The sequence below is a fragment of the Sinocyclocheilus anshuiensis genome, unplaced genomic scaffold (genome assembly GCF_001515605.1).
Source record: "Sinocyclocheilus anshuiensis isolate Anshui unplaced genomic scaffold, SAMN03320099.WGS_v1.1 scaffold881, whole genome shotgun sequence".
In the NCBI taxonomy this organism is placed as follows: domain Eukaryota; kingdom Metazoa; phylum Chordata; class Actinopteri; order Cypriniformes; family Cyprinidae; genus Sinocyclocheilus; species Sinocyclocheilus anshuiensis.
This window is the reverse complement of record NW_015558695.1, coordinates 85455-106818: the sequence shown is the minus strand read 5'-3', so window position 1 is coordinate 106818 and position 21364 is coordinate 85455. Positions and strand designations below refer to the sequence as shown.

General features: G+C 39.8%; 1 protein-coding gene across 1 annotated transcript in view; it reads left to right on the top strand.

The window, feature by feature from the left end:
• LOC107681384 (myelin transcription factor 1-like) overlaps window positions 1-21364 on the top strand; it is a 100051-nt gene that overhangs the window by 58753 nt on the left and 19934 nt on the right. The window contains exons 3-8 of the mRNA XM_016477663.1: window positions 11623-11723; window positions 14904-14958; window positions 16223-16253; window positions 17327-17389; window positions 18026-18303; window positions 19133-20011. Of these exons, the coding sequence (XP_016333149.1) occupies window positions 11623-11723; window positions 14904-14958; window positions 16223-16253; window positions 17327-17389; window positions 18026-18303; window positions 19133-20011 (1407 nt within the window). The remainder of the gene's footprint in view (window positions 1-11622; window positions 11724-14903; window positions 14959-16222; window positions 16254-17326; window positions 17390-18025; window positions 18304-19132; window positions 20012-21364) is intronic.

Genomic DNA, 21364 nt, shown 5'->3' with positions numbered 1-21364 from the left:
GTTTGAGTGTGAGTGTATGTATGTGTGTTTATGACACACATTTTTCCTTTCCTAAATAGATAGTTATAAGGAACTTTTAACGTTTTTACCTTAACTTATTTCACTGATTTAAATATTTAAATAGGTGATCACTTTAAGAAATGTAGACGTAAACATTAGAATAAAATGGTTTATAATATAGATAGGTGGTTAAATAATATTCTTAGTCAGATTTACCAAAACTATTCTAAAGTTTGATATAGTTTGGTCTGCATGATTTTCTCCCTCAGCATTGTTGGGAAACTTCCTAAGCTGAAAGCGCACAGCTGCCGGTAGTCCCTTGTTGGCATTCTACATGCTTTGTTGTCGAGAACTGAAGACAATTGTTTTGATTGGCTGAGAGTTTTGCGGCGGTAGGATACGATTACCCACACGCTGGTCTCTGATTGGCTGGGCTGGATTTAACGTCAGCCGGCAACCCCTCCTTCGCTCCTTTCAAAGAGAAGTTGTAGTAATTTTGTCCTCAACTTGTCCAATCAAGTTTACTTTCTCAGGACTTGCCAGACGCTTATGTGAAACTCGGAGCCGCAGCCATGAAGCTGTGTGGGACTTTTTTAGGTCAGTTAACCTTCGCTGTCTAATATTTGACTAGTTTAAATGTACACGACGAACATTGTTTAATAACAGGTGTCTAAAAAGTTGTCTAACCTGCTGCTACTGCTCCTATCTGCGACTTAGTAGTGTATAAGCATTTGTTTTGTATTATTCTTATATGAACCGATAACAAAATATATTCCTTCGATAATATTTATAATATTTTCATCTTTTTAAGCTAACTTGAGACCGTAATAGTGTAGTATAGTGTTTAACGGGATACATAACAGATTTCGTCTTGCTGTTCTCGCTGTTGTGAGGCTTTATAGTTTAGCATGCCCTCTTCTGTCGCTTTAGGCAGGTGTTGGAAGCTTGTCGTATTGAGGTCTATATATAGCACATCAATACAAATAACTTTCGGGTCTCGTCTAGACCTTTTCTAAACTTCAGGGCGGTTGAAGTGTTGAGACAAAGGGCGGTTTGTTTCCCGGGGGACCGTGGCGGACACAATGCCAGCCCAGAGGCGCATTCAAACTTTCTTTCTGCTGTTGTCTGTCAGCTTGTCCCATCTGTCAAGGCCATTCGCGGAGTTTGGGGCCCCTGCGGCCCGCTCTCTCAGCTGACTCCCTTATGCGATATTTATACAGCCACTATGTTCTAAATGTGCTCCTGAGAGACGCAGCAAAGAATGCGTAGCCTATTGTTTTCAGTGGATTTTCAACGCGATTGGACAGTTCTAACGGTCGAGGATTTCAAAACAAATGTGATTATGACACTGAACAATTTTAGTTATGACCTTTTTTTGGAATTTACACAGCTGGCTAACATCTATTGACAGCTACACGAAGTAGGCTGGCTTTCCATCTCTGATTTTGTTATAAACACTCTGATGATGCACTAGAGCAGTGATCCTCAAATCTGAAACTCTGCAGGAAAGTGGATCTCACGAGCCAGATTTGAGGATCACTGCACTAGAGTAAACAGCTCAAACTACTTAATTAAAAAAGTTAAGCTTCATTGCCTTAAATTTGTAAATAAAAAGTTAAGTCATCGTTACAACCTTCAACGATAGAGTAAACTTTTCCCACCACTGTAAATGGAATTATTAAAGAAAAATAATGTATCTCTTAAAACTGAAAATTAAGTGACATAAATGATTGTCAAATTAAATAAATGCAAAGAAAGATGCTGCATAATGATGAAAATATTTTACCCATACATCTTTGATATATGGTTTTAGCATTTAAGTTGCCAGATAAGGTAGCAAAGTCCTTTTAAGCATTCTATGTTCTTTGAAGGTATGTAAATAGACCCTCGCGAAAACAAGCTGGGTTGGCCTGTCGTGGTAACCATAGCAACAGTACGCAGTTTGATCGCTTTCGGTCAGGATCCCTATCGGACCCTTTTTTTAACGGACCTATCCCTATTATTATTATTATTATTATTATTATTACTTAATTTAGCATGTTAGTATATTAAAAAATATATTTGTTTAAAAAATTAATTAAGTTAATTAACTATTTTATTACTTTTTTGTTAGAGATTTTTGGTTGCGCGAGAGAGGAACCTCGCCATATTCCTCCTCGAAACTGCTGACAAAATTCCCTTAAAATATCGACCCTGTTGAAAGTTACGTGTAACTTCACCATAACTCAGGACATGTTAGTTTATATTGTTTATCTTTTCAACATTTCTATTGAAACGCATCACAACTGACGGAAGTCTCGCAGAGGAAGGCAGCCGGGTGTGATTTTCCTCCGGGTCGCTGTCCATGGTACTGGGCCAAAGCGCTGTCTGGGGTCCTGAAGCCAAGCCGAGCGCAAATACTTCTGCTCCCTCTGTTTACTCTTACCATTTATTCTCACAGTTCTCAATGAGATACTGAACAAACAATCATTTTCATTCCTGTGAATCTCATTCTTGAGTACTTGTGGCAGGGGAGTGTAACTTATGTTTTAGGTGTGTATGGTTTCTATTCTGTCTTTTGTTTATTGGATTGTGTCTCGGTTAGTGAGGCAACTCAAATCATATTGATGCAGCGTGGACACTTCGTGATTGATTTCAGCTCCAATGCATAACAATGGACAGCAAAAAAAAGAGCCTGCCGCAAAGAGATAAGAACTTAATAGAATTTCTGAAAGGCGAAGGTTGGCTTTTTGAAAATTCCCCCCGTGTGCAGCATGTAGACAGCAGATAAAGAGTGGCATTTGTGGAGAATATTCTCAGATGGCTTGTAATGAATGGTTGTCATTTTCACTAATGGTTACAAAACAACAAAGCACAACAGCGGTGTGTGCAACATTTAGGAGTCATTCCAAGTTGCATTCGTCTGTTTTGACTGAAGAAGACAGTACGGTGTTGAAATCCTTTTATTTGTTGCCGTGTGTGTGTGTGTGTGTGTGTGTGTGTGTGTGTGTGTGCAAAACAACAAAGCACAACAGCGGTGTGTGCAACATTTAGGAGTCATTCCAAGTTGCATTCGTCTGTTTTGACTGAAGAAGACAGTACGGTGTTGAAATCCTTTTATTTGTTGCCGTGTGTGTGTGTGTGTGTGTGTGTGTGTGTGTGTGTGTGTCATATCAATGCAGATGATTGCAACAAAAAAAAAGTAAAAAGGTCGTTTCTGGTAGTTTTTAGCTTGTATCTTGTTATTTCTTAATCCATACACCCTAATGCCAGCAGTCTGATCATAATATATTACACTAACTTTGCCAGTGAAGCATTGCCTATGAAAAGTGTGTGAATCACTGGACAGTACCATTCGGAAAGAGTCAGGAGGGAGGGTTCAGATAACGCCGGCGACATATGCATGCTTTTGTGCAATATTAAAGATTAATCACTGGGCGTAAAATAAGCAGCTTACGCTATTAGAATGTAAAGTAACAGCGACCCGACGCGCACTCTGAACTATAAGATGATGTTTGAAACACGCATTCGCTCTATTAGTTATCCGCAGCGTTTTTTCTGTCACTTTCAAAAATTAGAGCGATAGAACCGTTTTAAGAACTTTTGCATTCTCTAGTTCTTCTGAAAACCATCGACTGGTGCTTCAAGGGATTTAGAAGCCAATGTACTGATCCGAATAACCGATATTGTATATCCAACATGCCTTTAATCTCTAAAGAACCATATAAAGCCAACATGGTCTTGGATAATAAGATAGATTTTTCCTGAACCACCGAAGAACCTTTATGATTATCTTGTTTCTGGCACAAAGGAGAACTTGTATAGGCTAAATCCCTTGTAGGTGCGTGGGTGTGGGTGTTAGAGAGAGGGAGAGGGGAGCGATCATGTGTGTGTGTGTGTGTGTGCGCGCGCGCTGAGAAACTGAGAAAGACAGTATGAAATAGAGTGTGCATGGCTGTACACATGCCCGCTGAGTTATTGCGGGGGGGATATTCAAAGCCCAGCCCATCGATGTTGTAGGTTTTACTACAGCTTTCGTGATGTCATGGCAAAGGGCGGAGGGAGGAGGTGGGGGACAATGGCTCATGAGGGAAAGGTAAGTCAATATTACGTTTTCTCGCTGACAAAGGCAAATGAAGCCATGTTTTTGCTTACAAACAAGTAGCGTTCATACCGCCCCGTTCTGGATCCTCGCTCGTCCGTAGCAGCACCAGCGAAGCGCCGATCCTCTTCCCCGCTGTCACTGAATCTATCGGGATACTACTGAAGAAGTAGAGTTTAGTTTTCTTTTAGAAAAATCTATAAATGGGATATTTTACCCCAAACTGTCTCACAACTTACTGAATACACGACGAAGACGTGAGAAGCGTCTGGCGGAGAAGCTTTCGGGATTATTATTATTTTTTCTCTCAGGTAATCATGATTATGATTTTTATTTATCAAATATAAATAGTTTTGGTTATTTTTGTTAATTACCAAAAAAATCTCTCAAGAGGATCTTTGAGATATGTAGCTAGGTTTAGAGTCAAGGGTTGAGTTGTTAGAATATATTCTAAATGTTTCATGCTGTGTTATTATATCATTTGCTAACCAAGGATGTAGACTACATATCTAAATCATCCCAGTCCGAGATGCCCTACAGATCAAGGTTAATGGCTTTTGCGTTGAGGGGTGCCGCTTTATTTTCATATTTCATCCTTATCGCACTTGTATGATCGATGATTGATTTTATAATCTTTGAAGTAAGATGTTTCCGGGTACAAGCTGGTCTGTTTCGGATTGGATAGTGTGAGTGTGAGTCCACGCTTCCCTGCTAGAAGAAGCTCCAGCGGACAGTGTGTGGAGTTGACATGGAAAAAGTGATGGAGAAACAGTCAGCTATGGCGCTCTCGTACAAACGCACCGGTGCCTATTTGTTTTCTCACTTTGCCACAGAAATCCTGCGTGCGTTTGAACCTAGAGATGATTCGGGAATGCCTTGTCAATATTCCTCCGCCGTCTGCTTATTCTCGCGCATAAATGCTGACAAATGCGCGCGGCGTGCGTTAGTCAAAACTGTTCATTTCTCAATCCACTTCATCGCGTTTTGAGCTTTATGAGCGTATATGTGCTTGCGTGTTTTTAATTTATCCATTCGCCTGGTCTCGGGGTGATCGCACTGTAAGTGCTCACTGTCATGTAGTTGTATATTCTCCATCTTTTTGGCACACATACGGAGTTGTTTCCATATGGCTCAGTGTAATTAAGGTCGAACAATGGGCGTAGCGCAGGACTCCCGGCCGAGTGCACGAATGGCGTGGAAGAAGAAGGAGGGGTGGCCATTTGATTTTCTGCAGCAGAAAACAGAGTGGAGAGATGCTCTCTTTAAATGTCAACCGCCCCTGGTGAGATGAGCAGAAGAAGAGTCATGAGAGTTGAAGCAATAACGCCCATCCTCTGCATCCATCCCCCGCCCCTGTTCATTTCTAATGAGTGATTAGTGTGTCTGTGTCTCATATTGCTCAGTATTCCGGGGCTAATGTATTAGACATTCACTATTGTATGAAGTATAATATCAAAGCACCTGCAACCAAGATGGGTGTGTGACTAACTTCTCACAGTCTGAGGCTTCTGGCTCTATGACAGCCAGCACTTCCAGATCAGATCAGTGCTGTAGAGGAGAGCAGGGTGTGTTGCAACACAGGATGAGGTGTAACACCATCAGTTTAACCAATTACAAATGAGCTACAGGGGTGAAATCACCATCATGCATGAGCACCACCCTCATGAGGTGATGATAGAAGCTGTAAGTCTCTATGTAAAATATAAAGGAGTTACAGGACCAAAAATACTTACATGTTATCTCTGGTTTATAATTTGTGTGTGTGTGTGTGTGTGTTTTTAATGACAGGGATTTCAGGTATTATCTGAATCAGCAGGTTCTGTTGTTTAATTTGATATTCATTTAATGAAAACAATACAAATAAATAAATAACATGGCAGCGTAAACTTGCAGGCTTGTAACACTTTTCCATCATACTTCTACTGAACCTGAAAGATTGCATATAATGAGACATATAGATTAAATAAGTCTTAGTTTTGAGAGTGACTATAACACTGTTGTCAGTTTGATGTTTTTTCTATATTTGTTTTCAATTTAATTTGCTGGTTTTAATTAAAACATTTTCCACTGCGAATTAACGTTTATAATGAAATGAGAGTGGGGTGTGATGCATAATGATTATTTAACAAGTACATTTGATTACCACCACAATAAATGCATGCATGCACAGTATTTAAAATGCCCTTGTTTTGTTAGTGGTACAACCTGAGGGGTTTTTTTTTTTTCAGTTTTTAAACTGTATCAAAGTATGTATGAAAGTTTGAGATATATAGCAAAAACCCTGTCTCTCCTACTGTATTTACTGACAAATACTGCAGCTAATGTTGTTTTGGACTAGCATACCGCATCTTAGCGACATCCACTTGTCACGATATTCAGCACTGTATACAATGAAGGTCATCTGAGCGCAACATTGATTCATGTAGTCGTTTATTTTATCTCGCTTGCCTAGAAACTGGTTTTGGTAATAACTTTCACATGATCCTATCTATCTGTTTGCGGAAATTGCGCAGAATTGCGCAGTCGTCAGGAACCTCCAGAGTTTAATAAAAGGAGATGCTGCTATCTGTGCGATGGGGGGAATCCTTGCAAGTTTTCCCAATTATTTCTGTCAGCCACGTTAATATATAAACCAACAATGTGCTCAGTCTTATAAATAAATGAGACTATAGCGGATCATCTGGTGCATGCAGCTCTTTTCACCCGAATCATAAAATCTGGGTCTTCACAGATCGCCGTTTAATCTTATCTGCAGATTAATTACTCAAGCAGGGCTGTGCGCAATATTCTAACATCAGTGCTCATTTCGGTTGTCCAAAGGTGCTAAATGCTCGAAATAGGCGCTTGTTTATCGCTCAGTCCATTGTACAGAAAAAAATAGTGATATAAAAGTGGAAAAACATCAAAATGTAGCGCTGCAGCAGGTGCCGTGGGTTTTCCAGAGAGGAGAAAGTAATAAACGTGGAATGGAGCAGCTGGGCCAAATTGCGCTCTTCTTATTCAGAGCACAGCAGAAAACCACGCCACCAGGGCCGAGGGTCAGGGTCGCCCGTATCATTAGTGAAGAAAGGTGCCATTTAGAGCAGCCTTTAAGCCTTGAAACACTGAATTGCGTGCAGTTGAATTGGTCGGTGATTTAGAATGCATGTTTATGCTGTTTGAGCCTTGCGTGACAAGCGCGCCATTGTTTGTTTACTCTGAGTTTTCAGGTGGCCTAGAACAAATCTTTTAAGAGTCGTTCTCGTTCACTCACGTGTAGGCCCTATACCTCACTAAAGTTGTTCTTTTATTTTCTTTTTTCGTTATTATAAGTTTTTAAACAACTAGTTACGTGAAGTAACTGACTCTTTTAAAGTTCGTTGTTTTGAGAGGAAAAGAATTGGCTGATTTTTAGTTTATATATATATTTTTTTAATTTAAAGTTCTGTGTTTAGAACTAATCTTTTAAGAATTGTTCTTGTTCGCTCCTGTGGCCTGTTTTACATTTAGTTCTCTTAACTTTCACTGTGCCAGTAACTGATTTCTGTAACTGAAATTTGCCTCTAAACTTGGCTGACCATCTTATTTTGCAACAGGGAAGTAGAGCTATTTTCTTTGAATGTTAGAGACTTTCGATTTATAAGCCGAATAAAATAATAACAATGTATGGTAAAAACCTTTTGCTCTACAAACCAGTGTGTTTATGATTATGATAATACATTCAAATAATATGATAATTATAATGATTTTTGATGATAAAAAATAAGACGGATTTTAAGAACAAGACTTTAAAAGAATCTGTTGAGTGAATGATTCAATGATGCACTCCCGGAACACTAAAGACACGCAAAAAAGCCTGCCGCCATCTACTGGCTTATCTGTGTAACATACAAACAGAGGCACTGAACAAATCTGAATGAATCAATTTAGAATCAGTACCCAGAATGAATCAACTATTTCTAGGTAGCACTTTTGAACAGGTATTTCCAGACAGTACTGAAAGCACTCCTGAGCATAAGCTTTAAAGTACATTGAAAGTTAACTTCTTTACTTGTCCGTAACCTTGAGAGCATTTGTGTCTATTTAAGAAACCCAGACAAAGGCAAATTCTGCCATTGCTCCTTTAACGCAGAGTCACTCTCTGAGTGGGCCTCTTTCTGCTGCTCGTGGTTGTCATGGTGTTTTCCGCGGTGCGTCATAAAGAAAAAAAAAAGCGTGCCCGTAGCTCTCAAAGGCACTTTGACTCGTTTTGACATGAAGGAGAGTCTAATTTTATTACTCGCTGCTGACTTTCAGGCACAAGTCGATTTTTTTATCTCCTGGAAAGAAAACTACAATCCACCGTGAACGTTAAATATATTTTGATGCTATTGTTGTTTTTATAATAATTAGGTTTGGGTGTGTCTCGCAGGCTAACGTTATACGTTCACCTTTGCTCTTGTTAAGAGCTTTCTGTTTGTTCTTTAATCACAAAGTTGAAGTTAAATCTGCTTAACTGGAGCAGAGAGTGCAGATGTGTCAACCGTGGATTACCGTGAAGGCATCCATCCCTGTTTAATCTAAACTATGGATTTATGTCTGTCTCAAACAACTCTGCATCACGATGATGGATTTCAGCTGCATGACATGATTTTCTTGATTTGTTTACACTCATCTCTGTCTCCTTTGACTGTCTCGCAGTAGCAGAACTATCACAGATCATTTATTAATCTCTTGTTCCTCCTGTGGTGTAATACTTTAAAGTGAACATCCACAGAAGCCAATCGCATAATAGTCTCTCCGGCCCATCTGTAAATGATGAACTGTTTAGCTTTATTAATGTTCTCTCTCGGTTTAGAATAAGTGGCACCTGAGCCATCAAGGTTATTGAGAGCCACGGTGGTGGATTATGGGGGCCGTGCATTTCAGAAGTGTGGAGTCGGCTATACGGCCCGGGTTTATGGTGAGATTTTAAAAAGCCCTTTGCGCCTCGCAGTTCTGTTTATTTGGGTTGAAATTTGTAGAATGAGAAAAAGCGAGAGAGCGTTGGGGGGGAAGGATGCACAGTAGTGCTGTTGTAGTCACTTTTTAGAAGAGGGCTGAAAGTTGATAAATAAGCGTTTTGTTCCGTGCCGGCGTGGGAGTGTGTGTGTGTAAGGGGCATTGGAAATGCTTTTACTGACAATGCCCTACAGCTTTCTAACTCTGATGACTGGCATCCTGCCTGTCTTTTTCTGGGTTATTGCTGCTGCACAGAGTTTTAGGAGGCAAATCAGATCTGCCTGCTTTGTTTATTTTGTGCTTGCTAAGAGAGAAGGGCAGATGTTAGAGGGGGAAGCGAGTCAGAAGCTAGGCATGTTTAAAGGCTTCTCTTTTACTGACAGCAAACTCTTTCTCTTTCGCTCTCCTGCTCTTTGGCTCTCTCTCTCTGAGAGTGCGAGGTGAGTTTTAGTGCCCTATAAGAAACAGACGGAAGCCTGCTTTAAAGGAAGAAAACACCAGATTGAGATAAAGGTAAAGAGAGGAAATGAAAGGAAAAGAAAGGACAGAAGTGAGGGGAGAAGAGGCAAAATGAGAATGGCAGATGTGTCGTACCTCTTACTACAATATATCAAAACAAAAAACAATCATTCTTATAGAGATGATGATTTTACAGAAAATAAACTGCATATGGAAGCAACAATAGCTTTGAAAGTGTTTTGATATGAGTTAATATTGAATATGAATTTCAAGTGTGTGTGTGTGTGTGTGTGTGTATACTGTATATTCTTTGATTTTGTTCTTGTATTTTAGTCTTCATACATAACTATATAATAACATTTCACTTAAATAATTTTTACTCAACACTACAAAAATGTTACATGGGCTTTTATGCTTGACAGAGAGATTCAAGATCTTTGTGATTCAACACAAAGTTCTCTGGTGTCCTCTGATCATTTTAAAGGCAAAGCTTGACGGGTTAGCGTAGGTTTTTGTGCGTTTTGAACACTGAAATCCTCAGAAGGATTTCTCACGCAACTTTTGAGAGTTTGTTGCCTGCGGTATTGTTGACGGCTAAACAAAAGTGAGTTATGAACCAGAGTCTCAGCTGTGAGATTTCACGAACAATGGGCATGCTCATTGATGAATGTAATGATTATTTTAATAAGTTCTGCGTTTGATGGCACGAGCATGTTAGCGCTTGAGCGGAGGGGATATTTTTGCCTCAGATTTTATTGACACTCTTTTATCATTCTAGCAGGCATGTCTATCATATGTGTGCTGGAGGGGGTGGGGAACGGGTTTATGGAAAGATGGACTATTACCCTGATGAAAAAAAGAAAGGAGGAGGGGGAAAAAATCTGATTTATGGTTGATTCATTATTTACTGACCAAATTCCCTCCCCAGCACGGGCCTGTCTCTGTGACCCCTCCCCTCTCTTACACTCCTGCCTGCTAAAAGCTCAATAAAAATGCACAAATGTGATTGATTCTAATAGCAGACCGACAAAGCTTCCAGCTGGGCTGTTTTAGCATGCATATGCATATGCATGTGCGTATGTGCGAGTGTGAGTTTTTTTTAGTTCTTGCCTCTCTTTAATTAGAAGTGCATAGGTCACTTGTGTAAAAGGCCCAACCCCCTATCATGACCTGTCAAACTGTCACTTCACACATTTGACATTATGCACCTTTCAGTCAACACATAAATGTGCTATATATGTGCTGTCAATATATTATATTAGTTAATGCATTTACACAGATATTTACAAAGATACATGTGACTTTTTTTATTTTTTTCTACCAGATTATATGTGGGTCAGTGACAAGGCGCTCATGTATTTTATTTTATTTTATTTTATTTTATTTTGTAAATGCATCTATTCATATATACAAAATTCTGTTTAAAATCAATTTATACTGTACAACGACTTAAATACATCTCTGAGCATGATCATGTACTTAATTTTCTAAATTAAAACTTTTTGAAGTTTTTGTGGTACATGAAATGTATATATCAGAAATGTGTGTGTATATATATATATATAAACTAAAATATCACTATATGACTATACGTATTAATAAATAATTAAAAATGTATATTAATATTTGAAAAACTTCTGTCTGACAAATCATTGTCATATGTAATATGGGAAAAAAATAAAATAAAAAAAATTACAAAACTTTTCTTAAAACTGGCATAAAGAGCTTTAAAACCACATGAAACCAACGTGGATACAAACAGTACATTTCTAAGACACATGTTTTAAATTAGATTTTTTTTTCTTCCTTTTCTTTACCATGGGTGCTCCTATATATCATTGACCCAGGTGTGTGTTTGTGCGATTGTGCACTTGTGTGTGTCTTGCTGTTGGGATGGTGGGGGTTGTGTTTCCTGTGCTGAGGCTGCTGGTTTAAGATGCAGGTGGACAGGTGATGAGATGATCTGGCCGTTTCACTGCTGAATCAGAATCGAACGCTCCTTTGCCCTCGCTCCGCAAAACTCTTCCAACTGCCAGCGCAGATGCTGACATGACTATCTTTTCCCCTCATTTTCATTTTTTTTTTTTCATTTTCACTTATTGCCTTCTCTCTCTCTCAAACAGAAAATGAGTACCGGGGGAAACTCCTGAACCAGCGCTGGACGCGAGGAGACAAGATCAGCCACTGCCGGCCCTCTCTCAGACTGCAAAGCCGACCAATCAAAGTGAGTTGCACGGGCCCACCCGGCCAATCATCATGCAGAAACTCAGGCTTCCTGCCAAGTTGGCACAATTAGAGGCGAAAGAGGGTTTTACATTTATGACATTCATCAGTTCTGTCTGTCAGCACACTGTGAAGGGAAGTCAGCATTGTATTACCGCAATGTACGCAGTTCATGCCAGCTTGACCTAGAATGGGTTTTGGCAGAGCAACCTAACCCCCCTCTGAATGAGCCGAGTTTTTAAAGTGTCCCGCGTCCCGTAATTATGAAGAATTGGGCTGTTCGGCTCAACCTAATTTCATTTTTATAGCTTTCTTGCATTATTTAGGAAAACTGGAGAGGTTTGAAAGTGGGGATGTCCTTGAGCTGCTTTTGTTTGCTATCTTTCATCAACATAAAAGAAAGTCTCTCCCTCTCTCACCCTATCGCCTCCCCTTTCCTTTTTCTGCTTAGGTGTGTGTTTTTGCCTTTAAGTGGATGCATCCCTTTTCCTCCTCTTTCACTCTTCCTTCTTCACGCTTTTTATTTGGAACAGCTCATTTTTTCAACCATCTATCTCTTCCACTTCTGCATTGGGAAATTCATTGGAAGATATTTCTAATGGGGGGCGCTGGGATGGGGAGAGAAAAAACAAGAGCGAGTAAAAGCGAGAGCGAGAGAGAGAGAGTCCTCGCTCTCCCCCGTGGGCCCATAAATGTATTTTTTCACTCTGATGGAAAGAGTTCATCTGAAGCGATTGATTTATTGATCTAATTTGAAATGTTTAAAGGGTTGCAGTCGCAGGCAGCTCTTTTAAGAGCATCCAATTAGATAATACCAAACTCCGACTGATCAGCGTCATCCAACTGTGTACAGAGGAATCAGAGCCAAGCTTATTCTCATACTACCACACGCTCTTAAAAGAAAACACATGAGCGAGTGCGCGTTTATACACACACGCATAAACATAAAGCTCTCTCGGTTGTCAGTCAGAGCGTTAACTCTGCTTCCCTGATGGATGGCTCAGATCTCCTTGGCGACCGTATCGGCCTCCTTTCATTGGCCGATGCTTTTCGTAGGTAATTTTGGAGATGTCAGTAGTCCTGTCACTCCAGTGACAGTTGCCACGCCAGGCCCGGTTGCGTCCTTTTCTTGTAAATGCGAACATTAATAAAAGCCTCATTTATGCGCACCGGAGGAGGAGGGGTGACCTTCTTTGTGAAGTCATTGCCCCCAGCCAGCAATTTACATAGAGCTGTCAGAAGAGCACGAAGGAGTGACTCCGTCCGCTTGTATGGAGAAGAGAGGGACACAATTAATAATGTAGCACGCGGCCCGAAGGGATGCGCGGACGTTCTCGCACTCAGAGCGGTAAAAAAAATGTTGGCTTTATCTTAGTGTTTTTCTGCCAATTTTTCAGACATCCCGAAAAACACTGGGGAAGGACAGGTTTGAAAACATTAAAAGGCCTTTGAACGATATTACGAAAGAAAGATGACACCGTCTTGCCCGTCGCAAACACCTCCGCTTCATTCAGATTTAATAAGGCGGAATTCAAAATAAAAAAGCAATGCAAACTCTGAAGCGTTCACCTATTCGAAAGAGATGCGTAGCTATGGTTACACAAACATGAAAGCCACACGGGCCCTGTTTGATTCATGTGTTGACACTAAGGAGACAGCAGTGGAAGACCAGAGGAAGCTACAGTGGGAAAAGAATAAAACGACACGCATCTGCCCCTGGCTTTTGTGCTGGGGGTCAGAGCGGTCACAAAGCTTGTTTTGGAGATACAGAGAGGGCATAGAAGCCTCACAGATGGGCGAACCGCACACGACACAACGCACAGTGTTTGCGTCCGCCGTCTCCCGGGGGCTATTTGATCATCAATGTGAGAAAACTTTCCTCTCAGGCCGGCGAGTCGAGCTCAGAGTGTGAGAAGCGAGTATCGGCATGCATAAAGCCGGCTTGTTGCCGGAGAGCACGTGTGCTTGCGATCAAAACGCCCGTGGGAGAGGAAGAGAGACTCTCTGTGCACCTGTCTGCCCGGATACACACACACAGCCAACTTTCATCACCCCGTACGCAAACTCCCTCAAATTGAACACAACACACTCATTATCTGCCCGTTCTGAAAAGTCAGCAATCAACAGGAAGTGGCACTGCCAGAGAGAGTGCGCAGGGATAAAAAAGAAAGAGAAAGGGAGCGTGTGAAAGAGAAACTGTGTGCAGTGTGCCCTTGCCAGCTCCAGCGCTGTATTAAAGGCGGCAGCTGGGAACGGGGTGAGCAGCGCTCGCCGAGGGTCAAAAGGAGAGAGTTTCGTGGATTTTCAAGGATTCCGTTCCATTTAAATCGCAGTAAAGTAATCAAAGCTAATGGCGCCATTGTGCCACAAGAAAAGATCCAATGGCTTTACAGTGAGCAGACTTCCCTGCGTCTGTGTGTGTGTGTGTGAGCGAGATTGAGAGGATTGACACCTGCTCCTTTTGCGCCAGAAAGCGCAGCGAGTGTTGCGATCGGGGACTCAGTGCGGGAGGAATTTACAGTGATTTGGAGTGCCTGTGTTTGTCTTATTTCTGTCGCTGTGGTTAATATTGCTATTGTAATTACCACTCGAGCTTGCCATGGGGCCGTGAACGCAAATGGGCTCCTCTGGCAGATGCCATGCTCTGCTGTGTCCATCCAATCAGATCCTCTAAATTATAAGCTGATGAGGGGTACAGAAGGGTTAGGAGGGAGAAAACACTGAAAATGTACTGAGATTTAAAGGTTGTTCCATCCATCCATCTATCTACCCATCTATCTGTTGTCTGTCTATCCGTCTGTCTTATCTCGGTCGTTTCTTCTCTATCTATCTATCTATCTATCTATCTATCTATCTGTCTGTCTGTCTGTCTGTCTGTCTGTCTGTCTGTCTGTCATTCTGTCTGTCTGTCTTTTGTTCTCTCTGTCTGTCTATCCATCTCTTTGTTGATCTGTCTATCTTTCTGTATTAGTGTTTGCAGTATAAAAGAGAAAATGTGCTCAGGTGAGTATTTACAGTATGAAAGTGTGCTTCTCATACATTATTCATGATTTCATTAACCTGAATGTATGGTGTGTATGTGTGACTCTGTGTGCGTGTGTGTGCATGTGTTAGCTTGTCTGACTATCTTTCTCCTCCATCTATTTTTCTAGTCCTGACTCTCTCAATTTCTCTCTGACAGATGAGTTTGGATACTGATGACAAGCGCACTCGCACACGGTCCAAAGCAGGAAGAGGTCAGTGAACCCTCTCTCCTTCTCTCGCTCTGGCTTTCTCTTTTTCTCTCACCTCTAAAACTCATTTCTTTCACTGGTCAGCTGAGCACGTCTTATATGTTCGCTCTAGGCATATCTAATATTTTAGCTTCTCTCAAATAATCCTGCTCTTGGAGTCTCTAGAGGTCCTTTTGCAAGAAAATCCTATTCACTATGTAGCATTCACCAAGTTTAAATGGAGCTTTGTGAGAAAAAAGAGCATTCAACCAAACGCTATGTCGAAAGTTAAAGAAATGCTTTGAAATGTTAAAATTTTATATGCATGACCAGATTACCCAACTGTTTGTTTTTAGAGGAATGATCTGGGTTCAGTAAAAGTTCAGCTCTATGGACAGCATCTCCAACATACCACCATCAGTAATTCTGACTCATCCCTCAGCTTGTAAGAAATTGTTTATAATACACATGCAATAAAAAGTCTATGGGTTAAGCCATCCAGGAAGGTTAAAGCACTTTAACTCTGCCATACACAAATGTGTTATTTGAGCTGTAAATCATCCTTTTAGCATAGGGACTTTCATTATAGTCAGCAGAACTTATGGTTATGAATTATTAATTTCTGTAGGTGGAGTTTCAATTACAAAACACAAGAGTTCCATACTATAGTACTTTACAAAATAGCAATGCCACATTCATTACTAGTATCCGGATGCATATAATGTTAATGTTGACACTTATATGGTCATGAATAGAGTTTATTTTCAGTTTAAGTAACAGACTGTTTTTGCTGGTTTTAGAAATTCTAAATGCACTGTACCCAACATTTCTCTATAGATAATATATTGCATTTATTTCTTCTTTGCATTACTTTTCTTTTACAGTTTTTATTGTTTTAAACTAAATTGATTAGAGAAAGGCTGTTCTTTTAACCGTCTGCAGTTTTGTTCTGATTTCACCACTAAACTAATCTGTGACGATTAATCATATTTTTGTGCTGATTTGTGCATATTGTACATTTTTTTTCCATCATCAAGGCTTGATGTTTTGGCTGACTCAGGTGTTTGTGTCTATTTGTGTGTATATATATATATATATATATATGTATGTACTGCATGTGTGTGTGTGTGTGTGTTTTCTCTTGGTAATGCAGTCATGAGTCTTACTGCATATGGCCTCCTGGGCTCTGTATATATTTGTGATTTATTGATTGTGGTTCTGTGCAATTGTTTGCGGCTTTAGATTTTTCTGCTTAATTTTCTGTTCCTGATTGTCTCTCCCTCTGCAGTTCCCTCAGAGATTGTTGGACAGGAGCTGAGGTAAGACAGATTAGTTCTGTTAAGTTAAATATGCCATTTTTTCCTCTGCAGCAATAGTTATGTTTATGTTTTAAATCCATGTTTGATCATGTTTTGGTTTGCAATGCACGCCGCTTTACAACAAAAAACATTTTAATGTCACAACCAAACTCATTTTCAACAGTTCGTATCATCAACAAATTTACTGACAGCAATAGAAATCTTCTATATGTGTGGAGTCCACAGGTTATTTACACCTTGAGCTTTTTCTTTGCCTGATCAAGCATTTGTTTCAGATGGCCAGTGTCTGCTAGTTCCTATAGACCCAACAACACAAAATCTGTGCGTGAGGGATATTAAAGCCTCGTATTCTCAGCTTGTCAAGTTATTCTCTACATTTTCCTCTGACGGTCAAGTGCGCTGTGAAGTTTACAAGAGTGGAATTTATAACAGCATCAAAACACTCGCTAGCCATCAGGGTCACTGAAGCTGCTCACGGACGTTTTCTGTCACAGATCTTAAACAGCTTAAAAGACGACCTCAAAAGATGCATTCATACTGCAGCAGAACAGAATAATAAATACTTCAAGACATGATATGTTATGTATATAATTGGATTTGTTAGCCATAATATTGTATTATTGATCTTGTGTGTTTTTCTATACAGTACATACAAGATCGATATTATGTTAGAAGTTAATAACATATATTCTATTATATATATATATATATTAAATATTGTATATAATATATTAAAATGCATGTGAACACAAGATTCAAGTTCAAATCTCAACCCTCTTTGCAGGTAATAAACGAGAATGCCAATGAAACAAATGTACAAAATATTAGGGATTTCTCCGAAAGACGGAAGGGATTTCATGAAACGAAAGAAGGGCCACCACAGAAAACGAAAATCAATCACAGCTCCATCGTATTGACAAAACAATTGTTTTGCTAAATTTAAAAATCGATGTTTGTTTGTTTTGTGCTGGCCGTGGAAATGCGGCTCCTGATTAACTATTTAGCACACAAGCACCACGAAAAACCAAAAAAAACTATAATGCATCTCTAATTTGACCCATCTATCTGTTCAGCTGCCCTACTCCAGGATGCAATGGCTCAGGCCATATCAGTGGCAAAAATGCCCGACACAGAAGGTACGACAGATGACATGCCCGTGTGTTGCTCCGTAGCCCCTGATTCACCTCCCTCTGTGGCCACATAGCCTTTCCTGATCCCAAACGCTGTTTAGCCCGTAGACTAGATCATCTTAATCTTCATCTCCTCCTCTGATAATGACAATCTCTCTCTCTTACTCTCCCTAATAGAGGTCTTTAGGCAGGGTATTGATTATTGGGAAGATATTACAGTTATGTTTATTTACACGTGTATACATTCAGGAAGCCATTTGAGATGCTTAATGTTTATAGATCTATCTCCGCTGCCCGTCCAATAGCGAGGCTTTCTAGGTGAGGGCTTTATTGAATTCCACCCTCCACCGCTCCCTCCTTTCTCTCTCGCTCTCTCTCTCTCTGTTTCTTATTTTATTGTGGTATAACTAAGTGTTCCAGTCAAATGGCTGTGATTTATAAAGGCTTTTAGCCAGCACACTGCCCCCTACAGGTCAATATCCAACATTGTTCCATTCCTCATCTGAGTTTCCATAGACTGTTTAGCATGATATGCTTGGCTTGCATGTGTGTAGTTTGCATGTTTTAATTGTTTTTACACTAGCACTGTAAAAGTCCTTAATGTTGTATTTCTTATAGAAGATCTTTCTTCTTCTCTTATAGTGCTTTGAGTTGCCCATTGGCCAGAAAAAGGCGCCTACAGGAAGCAGAGTCAGAGCAACCTGCTTCCAAGAGGAAGTCTCACCCGCTGAAGCTGGCGATGGATGAAGGATTCAATGCAGAGAGTGAGGGGAGCGGAGAGGAGACAGAGTTGAGGGAAGAAGAGGAGGATGATGAAGAACAGGTGAAGCAGAAAGTTAGCGATCAAGAACATGAAGAAGAGGAGCAAGCGAAACAGAACACAGAGACCGCCAATACAGAGGAGGAGGATGGTGATGAAGGTGAGTGATCAAAAATGGCCCAAAAAATTTTTTTGTTGTTGTTTTGGGTGATGAATACAGTTATATTCATACACAGATTGGTTATACGCTCTGTAACCGAAACGACTGCTGTACATTTTTAGAAGTCACAGCCTGATTTAGAGAGCAAATTTCATTCAAAGGAATTGCACTCAACAGCTAGTTGACTGTCACATCATTGACATTGACACACAAGCATTGCACCCTTTCTGGGTTATTCTTTGCTGTCAATGTTGGAGCTCCAAACTCTCTCAGGTGATAATAAATGTTAGAAAATAAGGTGTTGTGCAGTAAGAAAGCATTCTTGTTAAATGTTGAAGGAAAGGGAAAAAAACAGAACCCAGAGCATAAAAGCAGTTGTCAAAAACAGTTTAGAATAAAATCAAATCCTTTACGATCCAATACAAAGTCTTGAAAAGAGATACTTTCTTCTGTGAAACAGAAAAGAAGATATTTTGAAAAATGTCTGGGTTTTTTTCTTTTGTACATACAATGAAAGACAACATTGGACCAAACTGACTTTCATTATATGGAAGAAAACACTGAGACATCAAAATATCTCTGTTCCAGAGAAGAAAGTCATACTGGTTTAGAACGACATGAGGGTGAGTAAATAATGACAAAATGTTCATTTGTGGGTGAACTATACCTATAATATCTAGGCTTTACTTTGGACTCTTGTCCGTACAGACAGTATTCAATCTGCTTCTGATGCTGTAGTATGTACTGGACAATTTGAGAGTCAAACCTCTGACAATGTAAACATATCTTTAGAAAATTACACATTTTAACATTTGTGTCTCTCACACAGAGGAGTGCATCATCATTGAGACGTCATCCTCTGAGGATCTCTCTAACTATCAGCACATAGTGGCCAACTCAATGACGCACCTCAACAACCACAACAACGGTGCCATGTCACCCCAACAACAACAACAGTCCATCACAGTGGAAACACAAGATAAAAGCCCTGTTAGGGAACCAGAAGAAGAAGAGAAAGAAGGAAATGAAACAGAGGAAACAAGGAACCAAGTAGAAGTTCTGATGTCTAAAGAGAATGGAGTGATGAAAGATGAGATTAAAGATGAAGAAGAGGACATGCACACTGAGAGCCAGAGGGAGTCAGACCACCAGTATTTTACTGAGGAGATGGAGACACAACAGGCCGAAGAAGAAGATGATGATGATGATGATGATGAGGTGTTGAGGTCTGAGATTAAAAGAGAAGAGCCATACAAGGAAGTTCAGTCTGAAGAGGAAGGGGAGCGAGAAACCACCCCTTCGGTTATCACTGCCACTCAGGGATCTCACGCAAGGGAAGACTATGTTTCCCACAAACTTACATTGCCAGAAAGCTACAGCTCTAGTAAGGCCGCCACATCATCTCATGTGGTTATCGAAGTGCAGTCTGAGGAGTCAGAGAGGGATGCTGACTTGGAAGGTAACGATGACGATGACGATGGCGATGACGACAGCTTGTCTCAACGATCAACGGTTGCGGACGAGTCTGAGATGTTCGACATAATGCGGGGGAACTTGGGCTTGCTGGAGCAGGCCATTGCTTTGAAAGCCCAACAGGTCAAAGCTCATCGTGAGCTCAGCCGCATTCCCGAACACCACCGCTTCTTTCCTCTCAACGACCGATCAGGCAAACACATGGAACATATCCGCAAGAGCTGCTTCAGAAAAGGTCAGATATTTGTCATTTTACCTACCAACCCCTATATAATTTCTGTTTTCTTAGAATTCAATTGTGACAATTTTAGTAATAATGTTTTTACAAAATCTTTACATAGTCTTCACATCATTTTTTGTCTAAAACCATTCTTACGCAAACTGTCTTATCAATGCGACTATTTGTGCAAGCATGGTTATGTTATATGATAGTAAAAAAACTTTTTGTAAATTGTATATAATCTGATGCAATTTATATAAGAATGCTTATGCAAAGTCTTTGCATAGTATCTTCATAGTTTTTAGTAGGGGTGGCACGATACCATTTTTTCAGAACCGATCCCGATCCGATACCAAAAGTTCTGAGTATCGAACAATACCGATACCGATCCCATATCAGCAGTTTTTTTTTTCTATACCTCAGTGTGTTGACCTGATCATCACTCTTTTGTGTGTTACACACAATCTACTAAATATAGACAACTTCATTATAAGGAAAAATAACAAATTAAACAATTTATAATCATAATCTATGAGAAAAATACTATTATAAACTAGGTTAGTGGATAATTCAGCAGCAAAAGTTACGGTAACACTTTCTATGAAGCCCGTATTTATAATACATTATAAGGGTATTCTTAAGGCATTATAATGAATGCATAATGCATTATATAAAAACTTATAATATGTTATATCAACTGTTATAACAGTTATAATACATCATAATACTTACGTATTTGTGGTTATAAGTTTAAGAGTATGATTATTTATAACACACAATGAACACCATTTTAAATCTACTTAATTTACAGAATAATGGACTGTATCATATCTTGACATTGTTTATTTAAGATCTGCACAGTATCTTACTACAGCTTGTGAGTGGTTAGATGCTGAGTGTTATTTGAGTGTTTCCTGTGGAGCTAATGTTAATTAATTGATGTGAGCTTTATACTCCCAACTGAAAAAAATTAGAATATTTTATATGGTTACATTTTATTTTGATGGTCCCCTTAATCAATCGACTATAAGCAACTACATGCCAACTAACTCTCATTAGAGTATTAGTATGCTCAAGAATGGTAGAATCTAGTATGGTAGAATGAGGTGACGTACATGCAAAGACACTTATAGTCAGTTTATCTGTTGGGTGACCATCAAAATAAAGTGTTAGCAAATATTTACAGTAGCAGACATACTAATACGACCGCTAGTTGATATGTAGTTGCAGAGTCACTTATCAACAGCTGTTTAAAGGGTACCATCAAAATAATCAAACTGATATTACAATAAAAATAGTTCAAAGCAAATGTGTCATATTACACATTCATCTGATGTGATATCTGATCTTATGGCTGTTTGAGAGAAA